Source organism: Perca flavescens, chromosome 1 (genome assembly GCF_004354835.1).
Source record: "Perca flavescens isolate YP-PL-M2 chromosome 1, PFLA_1.0, whole genome shotgun sequence".
Lineage (NCBI taxonomy): Eukaryota > Metazoa > Chordata > Actinopteri > Perciformes > Percidae > Perca > Perca flavescens.
This window is the reverse complement of record NC_041331.1, coordinates 13,572,341-13,594,402: the sequence shown is the minus strand read 5'-3', so window position 1 is coordinate 13,594,402 and position 22,062 is coordinate 13,572,341. Positions and strand designations below refer to the sequence as shown.

The 22,062-nt window shown below is 39.1% G+C and overlaps 1 protein-coding gene across 2 annotated transcripts in view; it reads left to right on the top strand.

Annotated features, from left to right (window-relative positions):
• Positions 1-22,062, top strand: part of tspan4a (tetraspanin 4a) — a 158,061-nt gene that overhangs the window by 93,248 nt on the left and 42,751 nt on the right. For both annotated transcript variants that reach the window (XM_028578139.1, XM_028578131.1), the window contains exon 3: positions 7,576-7,767. In XM_028578139.1, the coding sequence (XP_028433940.1) occupies positions 7,576-7,767 (192 nt within the window). The remainder of the gene's footprint in view (positions 1-7,575; positions 7,768-22,062) is intronic.

Genomic DNA, 22,062 nt, shown 5'->3' with positions numbered 1-22,062 from the left:
ATTGTGGAAGAATCTAATACGCAGGGCCCAGGCTTGTCTTGGAAAAAGTCCTGAGTGCTACTAGGCATGCAGCCTGGACCCGGCCCATATCAGTTAATGCTAACTGCATTTTGCACACAAGCATCCTTATCAGTTTGGGGAGAAGGAGTTAACTGCCGTCCTTGAGGGGGCAGAGGTGCCTGGCGTTTTACGATGGGAGAAGGAAGGGGGGCATACTTGGTTCCAGCATTTACCAGCTGCTTCATCTGGTCAGTGAACTCCAACATGGGGATGGGGGAAAGAGGGGAGCATTTCTCACTAATATTACGTTCAGATTCCTTGCTCTCACACCCAAATAGTCACTGCTCGCACTCAAAACCTTGCTCTCACACTCAAATATTCACTGCTCGTGCTTGGATTTGCTCTGCTTGTGCTCAAACTTTCTGCTTGGACTCAGATATGTTGTTGTTTGGACAGATTTCCTGCTCTCAGCTTTGAACCTTCTCCTCGCACTCAGGCTGATTCTGCTCGCTTGCAAAGTTTCTGCTCTCGGATTTCTCCTGCACGCTTGGATTTTTTTGTGTTATAACCCTGCCAAAAGTCAACAACCAATAGAATGCCAGCTGTAGTGTTGACCAATGAAATGATCCCTGCCCCGTTGAGGGTGCGTTTGTTTTACTTTAGAACGTCTGTTGAGGGCGGGTGCTCTGTAACCAAGTTTATATATCCCCGCGCCGTTTATAGCTTTATTATAAGTATATGTCAACAATGTGCACAGAATGGTCGACGCACATTCACCTGCACCCATCAGGAAACAGGAGAAAACTTTGAAGAGGGACGTATGAAGTTATGTCCACAACTACGAGGGTGAGTAATAACATAACTTAAGCACCTAGCTAGCTAGCTAGCATATGGCGCTAGCATATAGCCTAGCTTGATCTCCATAAACAAATAGATTTTCCTTATTGTAGAAAATGTCAGTGATCAATGATTACCAAATTTCTCTCTCATATTGCTCCTCATAACCACTGAAAACTGTCAAAAAATCTAACCCAAAGTCAAATTATTATAGACGTTATGTGACTGATAACTGACTGATATCTGATTGATCATTGTTTAGGTACATTAAACCACGTTAAGCTTTTTCACGTTAAGCGTTAGAATGTCCCGGCTGCAGTTGAGGGAAACTGTAGCCTTCACATAATAAATATGGCTATGAAATAGAACATGAAATACATAAATGAGGCAATACATATATAGGCATTAGTCATTATAGTTCAATAGCCTAAATACATATGTATGTATATATATATATATATATATATATATATATATATATATATATATATATATATATATATATATTTTATTTCCGGGGACTTTGATTTATTCCGTCTATTTATATGCACGTTATATTCAAAGGAAGTTTGGTTATCTCACAGACTCAGACTAAAAGCAGCAGCAAGCCTGTCTGACATCAGTGCATCATAGCATATCACTATCTGCAAAGAAAATAAAATATGAATAAATCACGAGCGCGGCAGATTCCCAGGTCCGCTAGAGCGGGTAACGCCTGCTCTGCAGACGGACCAGAGTCAGTCAGCACTGGGGAGCGAACCGCAAGGACCGAGGGCACAGGGCTGGTGGCTAGCTGCTAGCTAGCTGCAGCAGCTAATATTAGAATATTAGACCCAGCACCGGAGGTTGGATCCCCATGATCTGATCCCGAACCGCCGGTGACTCTGCCAGATCAGCAAGCTTACGGTAGCAACAGAAAGTTTGCGGTGATTGGTAACGTTACAGCCGTGAACTGAAATTCTGTTTCCTCAGCTGGTTCAACTCTCTTGGGGCGAAGTTGTCTGTGGCGGGTAGAGACAGAGAGTCAGAGGGAGGCAGGGAGAGAGGGTAATAAATAAATGTGACATTATGAAATAAAATTCCATCCAAGCATTATCAAGAGTACAGGTTTCCAAACACTGGTAGGCTACGCTGGCGCTGTTGCCTTGGAAATGACAACATCCGGTCTTTGAATATGAAAAAAACCAAGCCTTTTTTTGTTTCTATTTTCGAGTGTTTTTTTTTTTATGAAATAGAAAATGAAAATCACAGCATATTTTAAATTTCTCCCATCCCCTTTAGACCATGAAAAGGAAAAAACGCCTTGTATTTCAATTTCAAATTTTGTATTTTAAAACGAAAATCAAATAATTTCTTTTGTTTTTTAATACCCGTTTATGAAATGAAAATTGAATGAACGAAAATGTACACGGACCCAGTCTGTTAAGTACAATTTCACCACTAATAAAACAGATCTAGAAATGATATGCTTTATTTGCAACTTAAATATGTTATTTTTTTAATTAATACAAAGCAAACTGAGCAGAAAAGAACAAGTATTTTGTTTGTTTGTTTCTCTTCTTCCAGGTGTGACTGAAGTACCTCTGTTGAGCTGCATCACAGCTGCACTATGTGCATGGACCAGTGTTGTTCCAGTCAGTACATTACTCAACTGTGTGCAGAGGACAGGCAGCAGTGGCACAAACCAAGAAGGTTGGAAAGTCTGATAATGTAATTGAAAAAATATATAATATAATAGTAAAATCATGTTACATACACTTATCATTTGTGTTTCTTGCTTAAATTCACAGGGTGCACAACCAGGCCTGGGAGAGAAAATTACTGATGTCCACAAAACCAAATCAGAGAAGGTAAGGTAAGATAGTAATGATGTTAAAGAAAGTATGTACCCTATGTACACCTAATATATTATGTGTTGATGTCTATGAATTTGTCTTTAATAGGAGCACACTATACAAAGACAGTGGAGAGTTCCTGGATCGGTCTGTCCTCAAATTGCCAGAGATCTACAAGGACTTCACCCTTTTCTGCACCATCACCTGCATAATCAAAGTGATAAAAGAGAGAACAAACTATTGTTTTCTCTGTTGACATGAATAGGTGCCTGTAATGTCTGCCCATATATTCAATCAATTCAATAAATGTTGATAAGTATCACTGATATTTCTTAAATCATTGTAGTTTTTCAGAGCAATAAGATACAGATTATTAAAACCATGTTTATATTTGCAACAAATTAAAACCCTGATCAAGGCAAATTGTTTTTTCATTTTCCATAACATTTATAAAAAAAAAAACAGTACAATTAAATTAACCAGAGCTGACACTTGGTAAATAGCTTTAATTTACCTTGTCAAAACAATGAGTAATTCATAACAAATTGCACAATATTTGACACAAAACCTAAAAAGTGTATGGTTCATACTATGGTGAAGCAGTACACTTTGCCTGTAGGATTTACTGTAGCAGGAACATTGATATTTGCAAACAGATGACCCAGGTTCAGGTGAGTTTGTGAGCAGGGTTATGAATAAAGATAAGCCTAGTGTTCATAAGAGGGATGATTCAGGTATTGCAACACAAATTAAGAATAATTCAATTAAATAGGAGGTATATACAACTAGTAGAAGATAAATTAACTACACAAGAGCAATTAAGGTAAAGTTATGAGGTAGTGGCAAGCTAAAGTGACGTATAGTCAATAGCATGGAGTCAAGTCAACAGTGTACACCAGAATAATATATACTGTGATTACGTAATGATACTGTTGTCTGTACTAATATAACAAAACAAAAAAATAACATAGTGTATGATGCAGTATGGAGAACAACCGAGTCCCATATAAACCCAAGAGACTTTTATTGCAGCTGTTTAATGATGTTCACTACAAACAAAACTTGCAGATGGTTGTAGTCTGTAGTCAGCCGTACAGTAGGTAGATCTGGAGCAGATGGTTGTAGTCTGTAGTCAGCCATACAGTAGGTAGATCTGGAGCAGATGGTTGTAGTCTGTAGTCAGCCATATAGTAGGTAGATCTGGAGCAGATGGTTGTAGTCTGTAGTCAGCCATACAGTAGGTGGATCTGGACCAGATGGTTGTAGTCTGTAGCCAGTCATACAGTAGGTAGATCTGGACCAGATGGTTGTAGTCTGTAGTCAGCCATACAGTAGGTGGATCTGGACCAGATGGTTGTAGTCTGTAGCCAGTCATACAGTAGGTAGATTTGGACCAGATGGTTGTAGTCTGTAGTCAGCCATACAGTAGGTAGATCTGGAGCAGATGGTTGTAGTCTGTAGTCAGCCATACAGTAGGTAGATCTGGAGCAGATGGTTGTAGTCTGTAGTCAGCCATACAGTAGGTAGATCTGGAGCAGATGGTTGTAGTCTGTAGTCAGCCATACAGTAGGTAGATCTGGAGCAGATGGTTGTAGTCTGTAGTCAGCCATACAGTAGGTAGATCTGGAGCAGATGGTTGTAGTCTGTAGTTAGCCATACAGTAGGTAGATCTGGCGCAGATGGTTGTAGTCTGTAGTCAGCCATACAGTAGGTAGATCTGGAGCAGATGGTTGTAGTCTGTAGTCAGCCATACAGTAAGTAGATCTGGAGCAGGTGGTTGTAGTCTGTAGCCAGTCATACAGTAGGTAGATCTGGAGTAGCAGGGTAAATTCTAGCTATCATGGGTTGGTGATATGACACACACAGGTCAACAGGGGTCGAGCCCCTCAACCCCACCTGGATGAAAAGAAAGTAAAACAAAATACTTGTTTTTTCAGTTCAGTTTGCTTTGTATTAATTAAACAAATAACTGCTATTTAAGGAGCAAATAAGAAACCATATAATTTCTAGATCTGTTTTTGTTATAGTGGTGAAATTGTACTTAATGTTACAACTTTTTAAACAGACTGATATGAATCCATCATTTTCAGACTAATGTTATATGAAGGAATAGAAGACTAAATTCTGATGAACAACACAACAGTGATGCAAAAACTGACACAAACAATCCAGTTTCTGGTGTTCTTTCAGTTATATTACAGTTTAGGTTTTACTACTGGCAATAACATGAAATTAGCCAAATCCCCAGGAACATGGTTAACCAAACGAGGAAAAAATACAAAGTGGGGTCATCACATATACACATACAGTCCGTCATATGTCGTTCAATCTAGCTATACAATAAAGAACATCTATTTGTTTATGGACATCAAGCTAGGCTATATGCTAGCGCCATATGCTAGCTAGCTAGCTAGGTGCTTAAGTTATGTTATTACTCAACCTCGTAGTTGTGGACATAACTTTATACGTCCCTCTTCAAAGCTTTCTCCCGTTTCCTGATGGGTGCAGGTGAAAGTGCGTCGACCATTCTGTGCACATTGTTGACATATACTTATAATAAAGCTATAAACGGCGCGGGAATATATAAACTTGGTTACAGAGCAGCCGCCTCAACAGACGTTCTAAAGTAAAACAAACGCACCCTCAACGGGGCAGGGATCATTTCATTGGTCAACACTACAGCTGGCATTCTATTGGTTGTTGACTTTTGGCAGGGTTTTAACACAAAAAATCCAAGCGAGCAGAATCAGCCTGAGTGCGAGGAGAAGGTTCAAAGCTGAGAGCAGGAAATCTGTCCAAACAACAACATATCTGAGTCCAAGCAGAAAGTTTGAGCACAAGCAGAGCAAATCCAAGCATGAGCAGTGAATATTTGAGTGTGAGAGCAAGGTTTTGAGTGCTAGCAGTGACTATTTGGGTGTGAGAGCAAGAAATCTGAACGTAATATCAGTGAGAAATGCTCTCAAATTGAAATAATGCGCTCTCGACTAATTACAGTAATATAACTCCATACACTGACAAACACCTTTGCGTTTAGGGAGCTGACTGTGTTCAGCAGATTCATAAAGTCACGATTCAGCACTTCAGACTTTTGCTTTACAACATCATTTGACCCTATATGCAGTATAATGTTCTTCACGGTTGGGTGTGCTGCTACGATGTCTGGGATTCTTTGGGCCAAGTCAGACACCATGTCTTTGGGAAAACAGAGTATTTTGGTGTTTTTACTGCTTTTTATATCTTTCACAGCAGAGTCACCCACAATCAGAGTTTGGGGCCCAGTCATTAGCTTTCCCTGTAGCTTTTTACTTTTAGAATTGCTCTCAGTCCTTACCCTGCTGTGTGACGATGAGACGTAATCCAGGTCATGTCCAGGGTCCTGCAGCAGAGGAGCAAATCTGTTCTTCACCTGCACACTCAGTTGTTGGGGAGGCATTTTGTTGCTGATTTTCCCTTTGGACCCCCAACAGGGGTTGAAGAGGCCCTGGATGATAATGCAGGCCAGCCGGTCGTATCACAAATCTCAGGGCGCTGTGTCCTGCCCGTTAGTCGTACTCCCATTTCCCAGGAAAATGATTTACTCTTAGGCTTTGCACCAAAAGAGTTCCAGGGAGGACTGCCACTTGTTGATTTATTATCCATTCCACAGCCCTCCTGTTTCTTTGTGGTCTTGCTGGTGCTAGTTAGCCGTGTGTTAGCATGCTTTTGTCCATTGTTTTGGGTCACTGGTAAAGTGGTGTCATTTCCACATGATCCGTTCACTTCCATATTTCCTTATAACCGGTAAATTTTGGTTTCCAGAACTGCAATCTTCTGAAGGAGTTTGTAGTAGTCCTCTATGGAGAAGGGTGGCATCTTGCTGCTAATTAGCTTTAGCTACAGTCACTTTAGGACAGGCTTGAGCTATTGGTAGGCCACGCTCACGCAGAAAAATGTTCAAATATGACAATAGCCTACTATGTCTACAAAAAATGTATAGTCCAGTGATTTATAAGTATCCAAGAGCGGCTGCTCATAGTTTCTCTCAGAGGAAAAACAAGATTATCAGCAGAAATATGCAAGCAGAAGCAGGAGCAAGCAATAGAGCGTCTGCACTGTAAGAAGCAGCTAAGCATAAATAGTATAGTACTACTTACATGTCCCTCGTCTGCAAGTATTCCACGCAAAGTTGGAAGTGCGCCTTCGTTTAGAAGAAGTCTCCCGGCTAATCCTGCCTTGTACTGACCGAAGTTGGAGAAACAGCTAGCTGATGTGGTATTAGCTAAAGTGGTTAGCACACACCAAATGTTTCGGCCGATGACGTAGACGGCCCTGCCGATTTTGACCAGCTCACCCGGAGACTGAAGGCAGGATACATTCAGAAAACTGTAGGCCTATCTCACTCAAAACAGCATGGATGTTTGTTTTTTTTCCAAGTTTGTATGCGTGTGGAAGCACCAGAGACACAAAATAACACCCCATATCCCAGAAAAAGTGATTTTTTTTTATAATATGGGCACTTTAATGAGTTTAAGAGTTGCTAGTAGGCGGATTTTGTTATGGTTGCATAGATCCAGGCTAGCTGTTTAACATTGTTTCAAGGCTTTGTACTAAGCTTAGCTAACTGGCTGTAGCCTTATATTTACAAGACAGATTTGAGGCTGGTATCAGTCTTCTCACTAACTCTCTGCAAAAAAAGAAAATAAGCATATTTTCTCAAATGTAAAACTATTCCTTTAAACTTTTTGTTGTTTGGGTTGCCATGCTGTGCTGCCTCTGATGATCCAGTTGTTGCTGCTGTTCAGAGTTTTTGGTGTCCCCTCTTTTTTGCACCACCATGTTTGACTGTGTTTCTGTTTAGGATGGGTTTGATTGTGTTATTGGCATACAGACAGCCTTACGCCTCTTTGTGTTTCCTCTGCAGTTGGGAGGATGTGGCATACTGGGGGTGGGAGTCTGGCTCTCCGTGACCCAGGGAAACTTTGCCACCCTATCATCATCCCTTCCCTCCTTGTCGGCAGCTAACCTGCTCATCGTAGTGGGGACCATCATCATGGTGATCGGCTGTTTGGGCTGTGTGGGAGCTGTCAAAGAGAGCCGTCCTTTGCTGCTGACGGTGAGTGATGGTTTTTGATGCTATCCCTGACTTTAAAACACAAGGCTGAGTTGATGTATTGATGCCATGTTACATTGTTGTTGTTTGCATGACAAATAACATTACTAACTTTCATAAAGCTTTGACATATCTCATATAGCATTAGTTTCTGTTTCTCTCTATCACTGATTGATACGGCTGGTGATTCTATTGTGAACAGCTGCTGTCTGGGTGAGGTTTACAGTGGAAAATCTCTTCATTTTACATTTGTTTTTGATTAACAGAAGACTGAATAAGCACCGTGAGTAATTACAGTATGTTGGCGCAATTTCTACAATGTATTTTGGGTGGTTAGATGTGTTGCTATACAATGCACAAGGTGAACATATAAAGGTTTTTATATCCAACTGACTGCTTACAATATGATGACAGCTCATTTTAGTAGCTAATGCTAACGTTAGCTTCACAGACTGACTGCAGATTTGAAGCCAATTGTCCGGATGGTTAAGAATATTAAGCTTTAAAGAATGATATGATATGGTTGTAAGTTTAACTGGGAAATTCAGACTTCTGACCACTATCCACCAGCTGGAAGTTTACACTCAACAGCTACAGAGCTAGCTGTTAACTGCCTGTCTCAAAATAATGTGATGTCAAGTCGTTTATTTAGGGAAATACGCACCATGGGGGAAAAAAATACACTCTGTCCTTTCAAACATCAAAACGATGAGAGAAACCACCTTTGACCAAGTTTGAATAGTACACACAGGAATGTTAACAGCCAAGAGCTTTCCTTTGTGGTTCACTGACAAACCCATAGAAATAACGTTAATTAGCATAGCTGCAGCCATTTCAATTTGCCATCAAAATTGATGGGCATGACTAACTTGTTCCTCTCCGGCTTGTTCAGAAATTGTTATACATGTTAATAATGAAGTAAACGCTAAAAAGAATAATCAAAAATGACAAAAAAAAAACCTGGAGGTTACTTCACTGCAAACAATTGATTAATTGTGGAAATTCCTCCTTTATTCAAGGACAAGTCTACACCGAGACACCAAAGTCAATGTCAGTACACCTAAAATATCACACACAGGCAGCTTAATCCAGACAAACAATGCATAATACATTTAGCAATATAACCTCCATGACATAAACAACTGTCCGTACAACTGCAGCAACTATTTTGCAGACAAAGGCGATAAAGGGACATTGACAATATCTCACTATTTCCCACTGCACTTGTTGCCACAATGCTTTTTCTTTGTGGAATTGTGTTAAAGAAGCCTGGAAGCTGATATCACCACCATTGGAATGATTTATATATGTTTGTAATATATTATACTATACTACTATAAATGTCACGATACGATATTATTGTGATTTTTAAACACATTGGAATATTCTGCGATATATTGCAGTTCATTACCTTTTTTCCAACTTCAAATATTTCCCAATTTCAAATTATGTCCCCAAAAGTCAACATCTGTTTTATCTAAAAAGATGTTATCTTTGTTTGTTCATCTCACTTAGATTTTATTGCTGCAACATGGGATTGTCAAGCAGACAAACTGACCAACACAAATATAATAATAGATCAATACTTGGCGTCTGTATTGATACAGTATTGCCACGGAAATATAGATACTATCCTGTATCTATTTTTTTCCCCACCCGTACTTCCCCGGTTATGTTACTTGAAGGACACAGCTTCTAATAAGCTACAAACTGAATTCTGTGTCAGTGGCAACAAACCTGACATTTCCCACACATTGCAATCCAGAGACATGGTTACTAACTTGATGAAAATCAATGAGAACACAGCCATGGCAACAGAATGCCACACAGCTACTGCATTTGTAAAGAAAAATGATTTAATCTTTCTATTAAAGGTGAAAATTGTATTTTGGCTTATGGGCCATACGGGAGTGGGGCACTGGCCACAGACATTGCTGTTTATTTTATTCAGTTAAAAAGGATAGTTTGGATCTTTTGAAGGGGTTTTGTGAGGTACTCCATAGTCAGTGTTTTACCTACAGTAGATGGCAGAACGGCACGCCATATAGTAGATATAGTACCGGAAAAGTCCTATTATTCACGAGGGCTTTAAATAGAGCATTAAAAGTACTGGTGATGTACAGTCCTTCATAGCAATGATTTATTGTTTTTATTTTTCTTCTATAATTGCATTTTAAATCATCTACACTTTTTCCAAGTCAAAATTGCATTCAAACTTTTTTTTTATTGATATAAGCTAAAATCGGCAGTAGAAATGTGGACGTTCACACTATTAAGCTTGCAAATGGATCAAAAATGTACAAACACAATGTGGTTACCAACAGTTTACCACAATTAAGGATCATAAATGGTGCCCCAAATTGTCCTTCTTTTGTTTATTATAATGTATTACCACTAATAAATAAAACTGTGGATAGCAGACAAGCAACAAAGAAAAAAGTAAGTAAAAATTAGAAATTTCTAAATGAGCCATGATGATTTTTGTAGGGTCTGACATTTTGCTGACATGCATTTGGAAAGGATATATTTACATACGCTCACGAATATACAAATCAGGAGATTGGAAGTGTTTGACATCAAACATTCTTTTGCTCTGATCTACACACATTTTGTTCCAATTTCAAACCAGCCATCCCTGATAAAGCGTAAACCCAAGCTCCTTAAAAGATTGATAAGTATTTTGATAAACAAACAAGCTAACGTAATCAAACACCAACAGTGCGCAGCATTTAAAAGAAAAAATCATTCGGCGTGGGGAAAAAATGTATCATTAAAATAATGGCACAGCAGGAGTGAGCAATTATGAGCTCTGTGGGAGTGAGTCTTGGTGTCGATCATTAGCAAGATCCGTGACATTTTTCCCACAGTGACCAGACCCATTTCTGTGCTGTGTCAACATACAGTAATGAGACCGGGCAAATTATAAGTCTGCTTCATGGAGATTTAAAAAAGAAAAAGAAAAAAGAAAGACTCCTCTCCCTTCAAATTTCAAGGCTAATTAGCATGTTGATAGCTAGTATTGCAGTGTCACTTTGAGATATTTGAGGAATTACGGTTGCTTTGTGCTGGAAAAAGAAGGATTGCTTTGTGTATGTGTCATGTAATGTGTAGCAACAAAACATCAGTTAGTGGTTTACAGTTAAAATATGCTTTTGAAAATGTAATTCTGTGATCTGGATGACTTCAAAGACATTTTAAGCTTTTAATATGAATTTAAAACTTCATTCCAACATAGCCAGTATGCTTCTTGTGTGAGCTCCAGTATTGCAGCAGGCTTTGGCAAAAGTTACTCAAAAAGAATATGGGTCGCAATATTAGTGGAAACAATCAAGAAAGGAGCTTTTAAAAAGGGACAGGAAAACCTATTTACTACCAACACATTCTCACTCCCATCGCGTAAAATACAAACGCTTGGTCAGGTGCCTTTGGCATTATTATTGGCGCTAATAGTCTCCTTTAGCGTCATATCTAAACTTGCTTTATCTAAACGCGCTTGGTCGGGACAATTGGTGGCACTTTTGACGCAGTTAGATTAAGGAAAAGGTTGTGGGTGGGCTTATAAAAAGAACGGGACAGTTGGGTCCAGGAAAAGAACGGGACAGTCCAGTTTAGGAAAAGAAGAAAGCAACAGTTGGGTTTAGGAAACGTGACACACGGGACCCGATCCCCGGTCTCCTGGGTGAAAGTCCTGTGTTGTTTGACCCATCCACCACCCCGACCAACCTCCCTATGCAGATTTTCAGGCTTTCATACTACTCGCTACCATTGTCGCTTTTAATGCTACGTCATCTTCAAGCGCCGTGTAGCTGCTGCTCTACCCGGTACGTTCTACACACACGCTGAAGGGTGCTTTTAGCATCGTATCTGACGCTGACAGCCACTGCCCAAGCGTCCGTATTTTACAAATTTGGAGTGAGAACGGGTTGTTACTACAAGTAATAAATCCACCACTGTATGTTCTGCCAAGGTTACAATAGAATTGCAAAAGGATGTTCTAGTAAATGATGTTGTGGTGTTTTGTAAAATTGTGGTGAATAATTACGCACAGGAAACATTTTTGTACATGTCTTTGTATTGTTGTCTTTTTGTTTATTGGTACGTTGTTTGTATGCGCTTTTTTTATCTTGCACTCCTGACTGCAGATCAAGTTTCCCATTTGGGATGATATTGAAAAAAAGTGAATGAACTGAAAGGAAAAGTCCAGTTAATTTTCTGCATAAACAATGTAGGCAATCTTTCAAATCTTTCTCTTCCCCCGCTTAAAGCACAGAGGATTAGAAACTGCAGTAACAAAAATATATGGTTTTTTGATTGAAAAATTAGCTCCAAAAAGCTCTATTGTAGTCCAGCCTTTACTTCCGTGACAAACGTGAGTCACTTTGTAACACACATTATATTGCTCGCCTAGCTGCTAGCGTGGCACGCCCTCATACTCTGCTAGTTTGTCTAAAACCGTGCGATTCCGTTAGTGTACTGACTAGCTAGCAGTGCTTTCCTAGGTACTGCGCATGTGCAACTCCCAACAAAGATGGAACAGAAGTGAGATGTCTCACTCTGTAGCTAAAACCGAGAGCTCAACACACAGGGTGAAACGAGGAGCTGTAGTAATGTGCACTACAACAAAAATACAACTTCTAAATACAATTATGAACCTGAAAATGAGCATAATACGAGCACTTTAAGGAGAAAAGCTTCTTTTGGACTGTCCCAGATCCAGACTGAAAACCAGAGGGGACAGAGCTTTTTCAGTAGCAGGTCCTAAGCTCTGGAATCCTCTTCCCCTCAATATTAAAACAGCTAGCTCTATCGAGTCTTTTAAATCACTTTTAAAAACTCATCTTTTCGAAATGGCTTTTAACACAAGCTGAGCTGTGACATTGTGAATATTGTTTGTAATCATGTTTACATACAGTATGTTTTAATTATTATTGTTTCTAGGATATTATGTTTTCAGTGGGTTTTTATTTCTTCTTTTTGGCTAATTAGTTTGCTTTTTATAATGTTTACCGGTATCTAGTATCTGTACAGCACTTTGGGGCAGTAGTGACTGCTTGTAAATGTGCTCTATAAATAAACTTGACCTTGACCTTGACCTAACAGCAAGCAAAAGCTAAAATTCAACAAATATTCAAATATTCCTTTTGAAATCACTTCAGTTCCAGGTTCTGTGTAAACTTTGAATGAACTCTGCAACTATTTGCAACAACTAAATTCCACTCCATAGCAACAGAAACTTACTGGAGTTCTGCCATCACACTAGGGTTGCCAGCCAACCAGGGGAGGCCTCAGGATAGTAGCCTCCCCTGGTTCTCTCTGGTCAAATAGTGAACTTTAGAGAAGATGCCAGGTTTATTTTGTTACATTTGAACAGAGCCAGGCTAGCCGTTTCTGCCTTTTTCCAGTCTTTATGCTACATTAAACCACATTTTGGAACAAAATCCAATACATTGTCCTTTCAATTTTAAAAAGAGCCATTAGAGGACACTGAATTTCTCCAGAAATTCAATTTTCAGTGTTATGGGTAATTAAAGTCATGTTTCACACCAGTAAGTCCAGACAGTCAATATTAGTGAAAGTCAAAGGGTACAGACGAGGTGTGGCGGTTCTGTGACCTAATCTGCCTACAAATTAGTCAGACGGGTGAGATCACTGTGGTGGAAATGGAAGCAGATTGTTTACTGAGCGCCTCTTACATGGGTCTGAGATATAGAGCCTCTAAAAATGATTAGACCCACCACATAAAGAGAGAACATGGCTATCGCCTCAAGTGATTCCCTCCATATACACTCAAGGCAGGAAAGATCCCAAAAGGTATTGATTACGGAGGCGCTGATGGACTGTGTGCCTGATATGACTGCTTCACCAGTCAACACACAAAAAGCCTTTGTAGCTTTCACACTGCGTGGAAATCACAGCATGGATCCGCACAAAGTAATCAATCCCTGTGCCTGGACTTTGATTATAGTTCTCATCCAGAGGCCCTGCTAACACATCAATCTCTGCTTAACAGGGATATCAGCACTGCTGGCCCAACAAGTCATAACATAAATAACAGTTACATGCAAGGGGTCGGGAGAGTATACATTTTCATAATGTGTGCATTGTGCATTTAGTCTTCAGTGGCCAATAAAAGCTAGTGCTCTTCAGATACATTAACGTCTACTTAAATGTAGAGTAAATATCAACAACATAAAGCCCAACTATCTAGTTACTAATTGCAACACTGTTTTCTGTGCTATGAACGACTCTATTGCAATAAAATAAGCAGCATGGAAATACTTCAAGAAAAGCTTAACCCAGAGGAGCTCTATGCTGGCCGTTGTGAGTCGGTGTCCTGCAGGTTTTTGTTCCCCCCTGAAGGTGTCAGCTAGATACAGACCAGCCATGGCTCACCACGTCCACACGTACCAAAACAATCTTTTTTCCCCCCGTCTTCCCTGGCATTGTTTCAAGAATATTAGCGTCCAAACGGATCCATTTGTAAATGACTCAACACGCTACTTCATATTCTAGGCCTATCGGTGGCGCTGTTCCTGCTACAGAAATTCACCAAAAATGGAGAAGAAGAGACGGACGCATGCCCAATTGAAGAAGAAACCCAACACAAGAAGAACCCTAATAGGCTCAATATCTTCTCCAGCAGGAACACAAGCATGTAGTCCGCTATTGTTGTTGTTATGAGACGTCGTCGCGGGATAAGAGGTCGAAGGCTAGAGGTCGAGGGGTGTGGCAATGACATCATCGATACGCAAGTATGCAGCTTTGCAAGGGCGCAAGGGCAGCGTTTTAAAATTTTGCAAAACATGTGCGTTTACAGCAAAAAGCATTTCCGTGTGGATGGCCCCTAACTCTCACGGTACAAAAACTGTAATGGAACAAAAACCTGCAGGACACCAGCCCACCACGACAGGAATTGCGAAGTCAAACTCCTAATTTCCACCGGTTGCGGAACGGCTCCGGAGCGGAGTCAATAGGTTTCCATTAAAGTTAAAGCTATAGGGCCCTATCTTGCACCCAGCGCAATTGCCTTTGTACACCGACGCGTGTATCATTCCTATTTTGCACCTGACGCACAGCAGACTTTTTCCCTCCACAGATGCACGTCGGTAAATTAGGGAATGTATTTGCGTTCCCGGGGGCGGTTCAGTGAAAAGAGGAGGCGTGTTCAGGCGCAAACGTTCCCGGAGCCGACACGCATGCGTCTTAAAAAATTATCTTTCTTGCTATCGCTCTGTCTGTGACTACATGATCAGGATGAGGATTTCTGGGATGAAAGCAGGCTGCATTTACTGTAAGATACAAAGAGCATTGTGTGATGGTTTATATATAGGCATGTCATACAGTGCAGAAGAAGTAGAAATTAGAGTTAATGAGTTAAGTACTTTCCACCACTGTGGAAAGTACTTAACACATTAACTCTAATTTCTATTTCTACTCCAGTACAGTTCAGAGAGAAATGTTGTACATTGTACTTCTCTATATGCATTTGACTTCTCCTTACTTTCAGTTTAAAAAAAAAAAACATAATAACCTTATAAAATACAGTTAATTGTTAGATTAAACCAGTGGTTCCCAGCCTTTCTAACGTGTGACCTTTTATATAAAACCAATGTCTGATTGGTGCCCCTTGTGACATTTCAGATATATGAGTTGTTAGCAAGCCTAATTTCTCCTTTATATTTTTTAGATGGTTTAATTTAACCGTGAGACTCAAAAGGTAAATTATCCAATATTTCACGAATACAGGAATGATTAAAGTCCCAAAAATGAATATGAATGTTTTGCAGAACTTTGTTTTCTTTTTTCCTTCTCTGCCTTTAATCCTCTACCTTCAGATTTATCTTGTGATACTTGAGGGGGCCCGACCCCAAGATTGGGAACCACTGGAATAAATACTGCATATTAAGTAATTAAAACTAGCTCCACCTCAACCTGTTAGTTTTCTTGCAAAACAAGTACTTTTACTTTAAGTACATTTTGCTTACTTGAACTATGACTTAAGTAGATTTCTAAAAGAAGGGCTTTTACTTAATGGAGTATTTTTATATTGTGGTATTGGTACTTGTACTAAAGGATCCAAGTACTTCTCCCACCACTAACAGTAGATTGTGAAGTTTAAAAAAGAACAGAATCTCTGAACATAAGAATGTTGTTTGACAACAGTTTAGAAAGATACAGCATATAGCTTTCAGCTCCATAGAAGGCATGTTTATAACCCTATTTCATTCCTTTTACTCTGATCCACTATAAATCTTTCTTATAGTTATGCTGCTGGAAGCCCCTGCTGCAAACAGAATAATGTATTTCAGTTTGAATGATGACAATTCAGGAAAACATATTGAGCCTGTTTTGGTCCTTTTGTAATGGGATCCGAGTCTTTGTTTATAATAATTTATTACAGTGAGACACTAAGCACACACCAGCACAAAAGAACCCCAACTTCTTTAGATTTTAGCTCAGATGTATTGTATCTTTACTTACACATACCTTATTTTAAGCACAAGCTACCACAATTACAACAGATGTAAATGTGTTTTGACTGCCTGCTGTTATAAACAAGAGTGTCACTGCAGTCTTGTTAGGCAACAGCTTTTTAAAGTAATTTTGAGCAAATAATACTGTTCTTTATTTTACATCTCAATTAAAGCTTTTTTTTTTTTTTACTTTTTAACCAACTGTTTTTATTTTTTTTATTTTTATTAAAGGTCCCATGACATGGTGCTCTTTGGATGCCTTTATATAGACCTTAGTGGTCCCCTAATACTGTATCTGAAGTCTCTTTCCCAAAATTCAGCCTTGGTGCAGAATTACAGCCACTAGAGCCAGTCCCACAATGAGCTTTCCTTAGGATGTGCCATTTCTGTGTCTGTAGCTATTGAGGAGGAGAGAGGGGGGGGCAAGGTGGAGGGTGGGGGTGTGGCCTTGACCAACTGCCACTTTGCTCGTTTGAAGATGTCTCTCTCTCTCATGGGTGGGCCAAAATTCTCTGGGTGGGCAAAGCAGAGAAAGGGGAGGTAACCTTGCTCCTTATGACCTCACAAGGAGCAAGATTCCAGATTGGCCCATCTGACCTTTCATTTTCTCAAAGGCAGAGCAGGATACCCAGGGCTCGGTTTATACCTATTGCCATTTCTAGCCACTGGGGGACCATAGGCAGGCTGGGGGAACGCATATTAATGTACTCATAAAGTGAAATTTTCATGCCATGGGACCTTTAACATTATTGGGAAGTTTACGCTTTTAAATTAATTATGTTTCATCAAGTAAGCTTGAATGATTCCCCTGCACTTAACTAGCTAATCTTATCATGAATCCAACATATTATTAGCAAATATGAATCCCCACTGCTTCTTGGCCTTCAGTCAAGGTAGTCACTAAGGCCATCCACATATGTGTGCCACATGTATGTTTAACATTAAAACAGGATTTATAAAGTCATGCCAACAATTATTAGGCTATTTGAATGGCTTAGTATTCTATGCAAAAAAAGGTATGTATAAAGGCTCTAGGCCACCCTACAAGTTATTGTGGGCTCAGTTTAATATGCAACTTCATTTTATAAAATATATGTAATAGGGGGTCCCTGCTCCACCTTCTTTCAGTTTAGGGGTCCTTGGCTTAAAAACGTTGAAGGCGCCTGGTCTAAGCAATGATAAAGGAACCTTTTGGTTTGATGGCAATGATTTATTCATTGATGGATTTATTTAGATTTGAAACAGGAGTTATATTATTTTGATTGAGAAATTACTTTTTGTAGGTCACAGAGTGATGTGCTTATGTACCACAAGTGTGAGGATTGTACTTAGAGTTTTGACAATTGTAAGTTTGTTTCAGTAAATGTGCCAAAGTGACTGAGAATTGTATTATATTCTAAAAGCAAAATGCAGTCTTCTGCCATCAAACTATCCCATTAATTCTGCATTTTGCCTGTGGTCTAAAGAAGGCAAGACAACTTTATTTAGTTTTCTGGGAGTTTGTTCCAGATATGTGGTGCATAAAAACTGAACGCTGCTTCTCCATGCTCAGTTCTGACTCTAGGGATAGAAAGCAGACCTGTTCCGGATGACCTGAGATGCTTGGATGGTTCATAATGTGGCAGAATATCAGAAAGCACCCTAAAGCATTCAGTGCTTCATAAACCAACAGAAGTATGTTAAAATCAATTACTTGAGAGACAGAAAGCCACTGTAAAGACCTCAAAACTGGAGTAATGTGATCCACTTTCTTGGTCTTAGTGAGGACTCGAGCATCAGCGTTCTGAATAAGCTGCAGCTGTCTAATTGATTTTTTAGGAAAACCTGTAAAGACACCGTTACAGTAGTCAAGTCTACTGAAGATAAAAGCATGGACAAGATCTACCAAATCCTGCTGAGACATAAGTCCTTGATATATGCGTCTGGTGATAGTAGGCACACTTCTCTTAATGTGGCTGTTGAAATGCAGGTCTGAGTCCATGACTACACCAGGATTTCTGGCTTTGTCCATTGTTTTTAACATTGCCGATTGAAGCTGAGCACTGACTTTTAATTGTTAAACTCTTTGGCTCCCAGAACAACCACCTCAGTTTTGTCTTCATTTCATTGAAGAAAGTTCTGGCACATCAAATTGTTGATATATTAAATGCACTCTTTGTATTGGCCCATGGTCCCTGTCGATATGGTTATGTAAATTAGTAGATTCAAATTAACAAAATCTCTTATTAAGAGCATGTTAATGGGGAAATATTCAGAGAGCCACAGGGGATGGGTCTGTTTGTTTTCCAAGCGCTGGTGAGCATCAATTTCTAATTCTTAACGATATCCCTTTGCTCTCTGCTGTGATTTCATGGTCTCAAATAAACACCCCAAAAACACAAAGGAGAATAAGCAGATATGACATTTTTTCTGTCACTTCTATGTTCATTTCTTCTTTGTGACTGTGTTAAGGTTGAAGTTTAAACGACAAAACAATCATCATAAACCATAAAAGATCGACAAACTAAATATCCATATAAGACGCAGAGCAGCATATTAAATATCAAGTCCTTTTTTTTTATAAAATGACTATAAGTAATGACTAGGCAGCTATTTACAGCAAAAAAGATAATCCCCCTTTCGCTATCAAAATAACAAGTTAATATCCTGCAGCTAAAGACTCACATTTTTTTTTATAGATATCAGATATCTTTTTAAGAGTTGGAGGAGACCAACCTGAGTGAAAAGGAAAGTGATTATCAGATATTTTATAGTAGCTGGAAACATTACTCCAAATAAATGCTGTTTCCAGTTCCATGTTCTGGTTCCAGACCTCTGAATTGCTGTATACGTCTGAATTTTTCAGCTATTGAAATAGCATGGCATTGTGCCCGTTGTCAATTTTTCCCATCATCTTCCTGTGCCAGAGCCAGAACAATTGACCAAAAAGGCCACGAAATTGAACACGTGTGTGGAATATAAGTCAAAGTTTATGAGTTGGGAGATTATTATGTTTTATCAACATTACGTACATTGTTATCTGTTACAAACAACCACTACAGACAGCCTCTTCTGTGTCGACTAAAAATTATGAGGATACTTGAGTAAATACTGATCAATTAGGGCAAAATGAGCCCCCCTACAGAAATCAGCTAACATGCATGTCTAAAAAACTTGATTAAAATGCAAAGACATTATTATCTGGCTACTCTGCATGCGTAAATAATTAGTTTTAATTATTTGTTTGCAATTGTTTGCTTCTCTGCTTATCTTCGACTTGCTCTACCTTTTAGTGGCCAAGAATCCACAAATGTGATTCTAAGCAGGACAAACATAACCCAGTAGGAAGGTTTAAGTGCCCATTGGCTCATGAATCAGCTTTAGAATTCTTGACCAGACACACTGAATCTAAATTTCTTGCAGAGTACTTGCACAGTTGACACCGCTCTTAACACTGCAGAGGAAAAAGATTTTCCTTTAAGGATCAATAGCAGGTCAAAAAATATCACAAGAAGACAAAATGGCTCAGATTGAAACTTGCTATTTTTTGTAAATCTGCCTCTGTACTGTCTCTCTGTTGGGCTCTCATTCCGTATTTTTAAAACTCTTTAAAATCATGTTTTGGTAGAACCTTTAGAATGTCAAATATTCAGAGTCAAGAAAACTGTTGTGCCTCTTCACTTGTTAAAAAGGATCTAATCAGCCAAAAATTAATGAATTGAATTTTCTCAAATCCACAGTGGAGCAATTTCTTCAGTTTAAATAAACCCCTAACAATCCCCCCAAATTGGAGTTACCAGGAATTTCACACAACACAGGAGCATACGATTCAGACAATGAAGCCTGACAGAACAATAGAAATTGATTTCAGACGGTTATTTAAGAGCACCTCATGAAAAGAGCCAAATACACCGTGGGCTATATGCTGTTACCTAGTCAGTCTCTCACCTTCCAGTGTTGCCCTGTTTAGTGATTCATTCATGCAACTGCTGCCAAAAAAGACCTCGCGGGGCAACTGACAGCCGTGCTCGATGCTTTGTGAACTAGCAAACACTCACATCCACTGTATACACGGAGGACGTGTAGCCATGATGTCTTTTTAAAAAACAACATCTCTACTTTAAGATTAGTTTTGAAACCTCTGAGATGGCTTCGTGCATGTCTCAAGCTTTCGGTGCCTCACTCTAAAAAACAAAACAAGACTAACTGTGAGGCTACTTATGCACAGCGGTGCTTTGAGCTAAATGTTAACATCAGGAGTCATAACTGAACAGTCAATATTAACTCAGGCATGATACACACATTCTTGATTCAGTGTGATTTACCTCCACCCCCAAATCATCTGTCCATAAATTGGCTTAAAAATGGTTGAATAATGACGCTCTTGTGACTCCAGAACTTGCCTGAGAATCATCACGCTTTTCGTGATGTTTTCTTCAGTATTATAGTAATCAAGTGATAGTTGTCTGTAAATCCATTAATACATTGCAAACATTAACTACTAATTTGGCATACTTTAAACAGTTTCAATTTGCCAAAATGTAAACATATAAAGGCTAAATACGTTGTAGTTGTAGTGTCTTCTACATGTAGCAACATTATACCTCCTTAATTACCCAAATCAAAGCAAGAAAAACTTTCATGTTGAACTACCAATATTTTAACTTAGGCTCAGAATGTCCTATCAACATGGTTCCTATCTTTAATATTTACGGGGTGGAGGTTGCAATTGTACGACGGAGCATTAGGGCCACATTAATGGAAAAAAAATTAAGGAGGAAGATTTTTTATTTATTTTGCATTTTGAGAATAAAGTCGAAATGTTCGAGAATAAAGTCAACATGACGAGAATAAAGTTGAACTACCATTTCGACAATAATTTCGAGATTAAAGTTGAAATGATGAGAATAAATTCAACTCCTTTATCACTTAATCACATTAGAGCGACTGTCCGCCATGCCAGCTGCCATGTAGGCAACATCATAGATATGGGTTACATCCTTGGAGTGCCGTGCTCGCCTGAACCCCACTCCTTTAGGATCAAACAATTTGATCAATTGTCTTATTGTGTCTTGTGATACAACATATGCGAAGGCGTAACCATCAATACCCTTGCATCTGTCCATTACAAGCTATTTCAGTCTGCAGGAATACGGCCACCTCTTCCAAGTTTGTGTGGTTCCTCCTTCTGAACAGACGCAATTTTCGGCACAATCTCTTCAAAGTCCTAATGCTTATCACCATACTGTGTTTATGCACTAAAAGAGAAAGAATTTCCTTGTTATTAAAACCGATTCTGAAGAGTTCATATAGGCCTTCACAATGCATTTTGTAGAAGACTATAGGTAAAGCTAGTAGTTTGGTTTATTCTCAAAAGTCCGACTTGATTCTTGAAATATCAAGTTTTATTCTCAAAATGGTATTTTCAACTTTATTCTCGACATTTCGACTTTATTTTCGAAAAAGTATTTCAATTTTATTGTCCTGTTGACTTTATTCTCGACATTTAGACTTTATTCTCGAAATTCAAAATAAATAAAAAATCTTCCTCCTTAATTTTTTTTCCCTTGATGTGGCGCTAATGCTCTATCGTACAATTGGGATTACCAAAGTAGTAGTAGATTTAACCTCTCCGCATCATGGTTATCTGTACCAATTTCCATGGCAATCCACCCAGAGGTTGTTGAGCTATTTCAGTCTGAACCGATCCAAAATGCAGCACATTCTCTGTAGATGTATTTGTCTAAAGACACAGTTGATAATCTGCCATTTCATCAGATCTTTTTTAATGACCCATTGGAACATTATACCATTGTTTCTCAAATGATTTCCCCCCTTCCTGGTT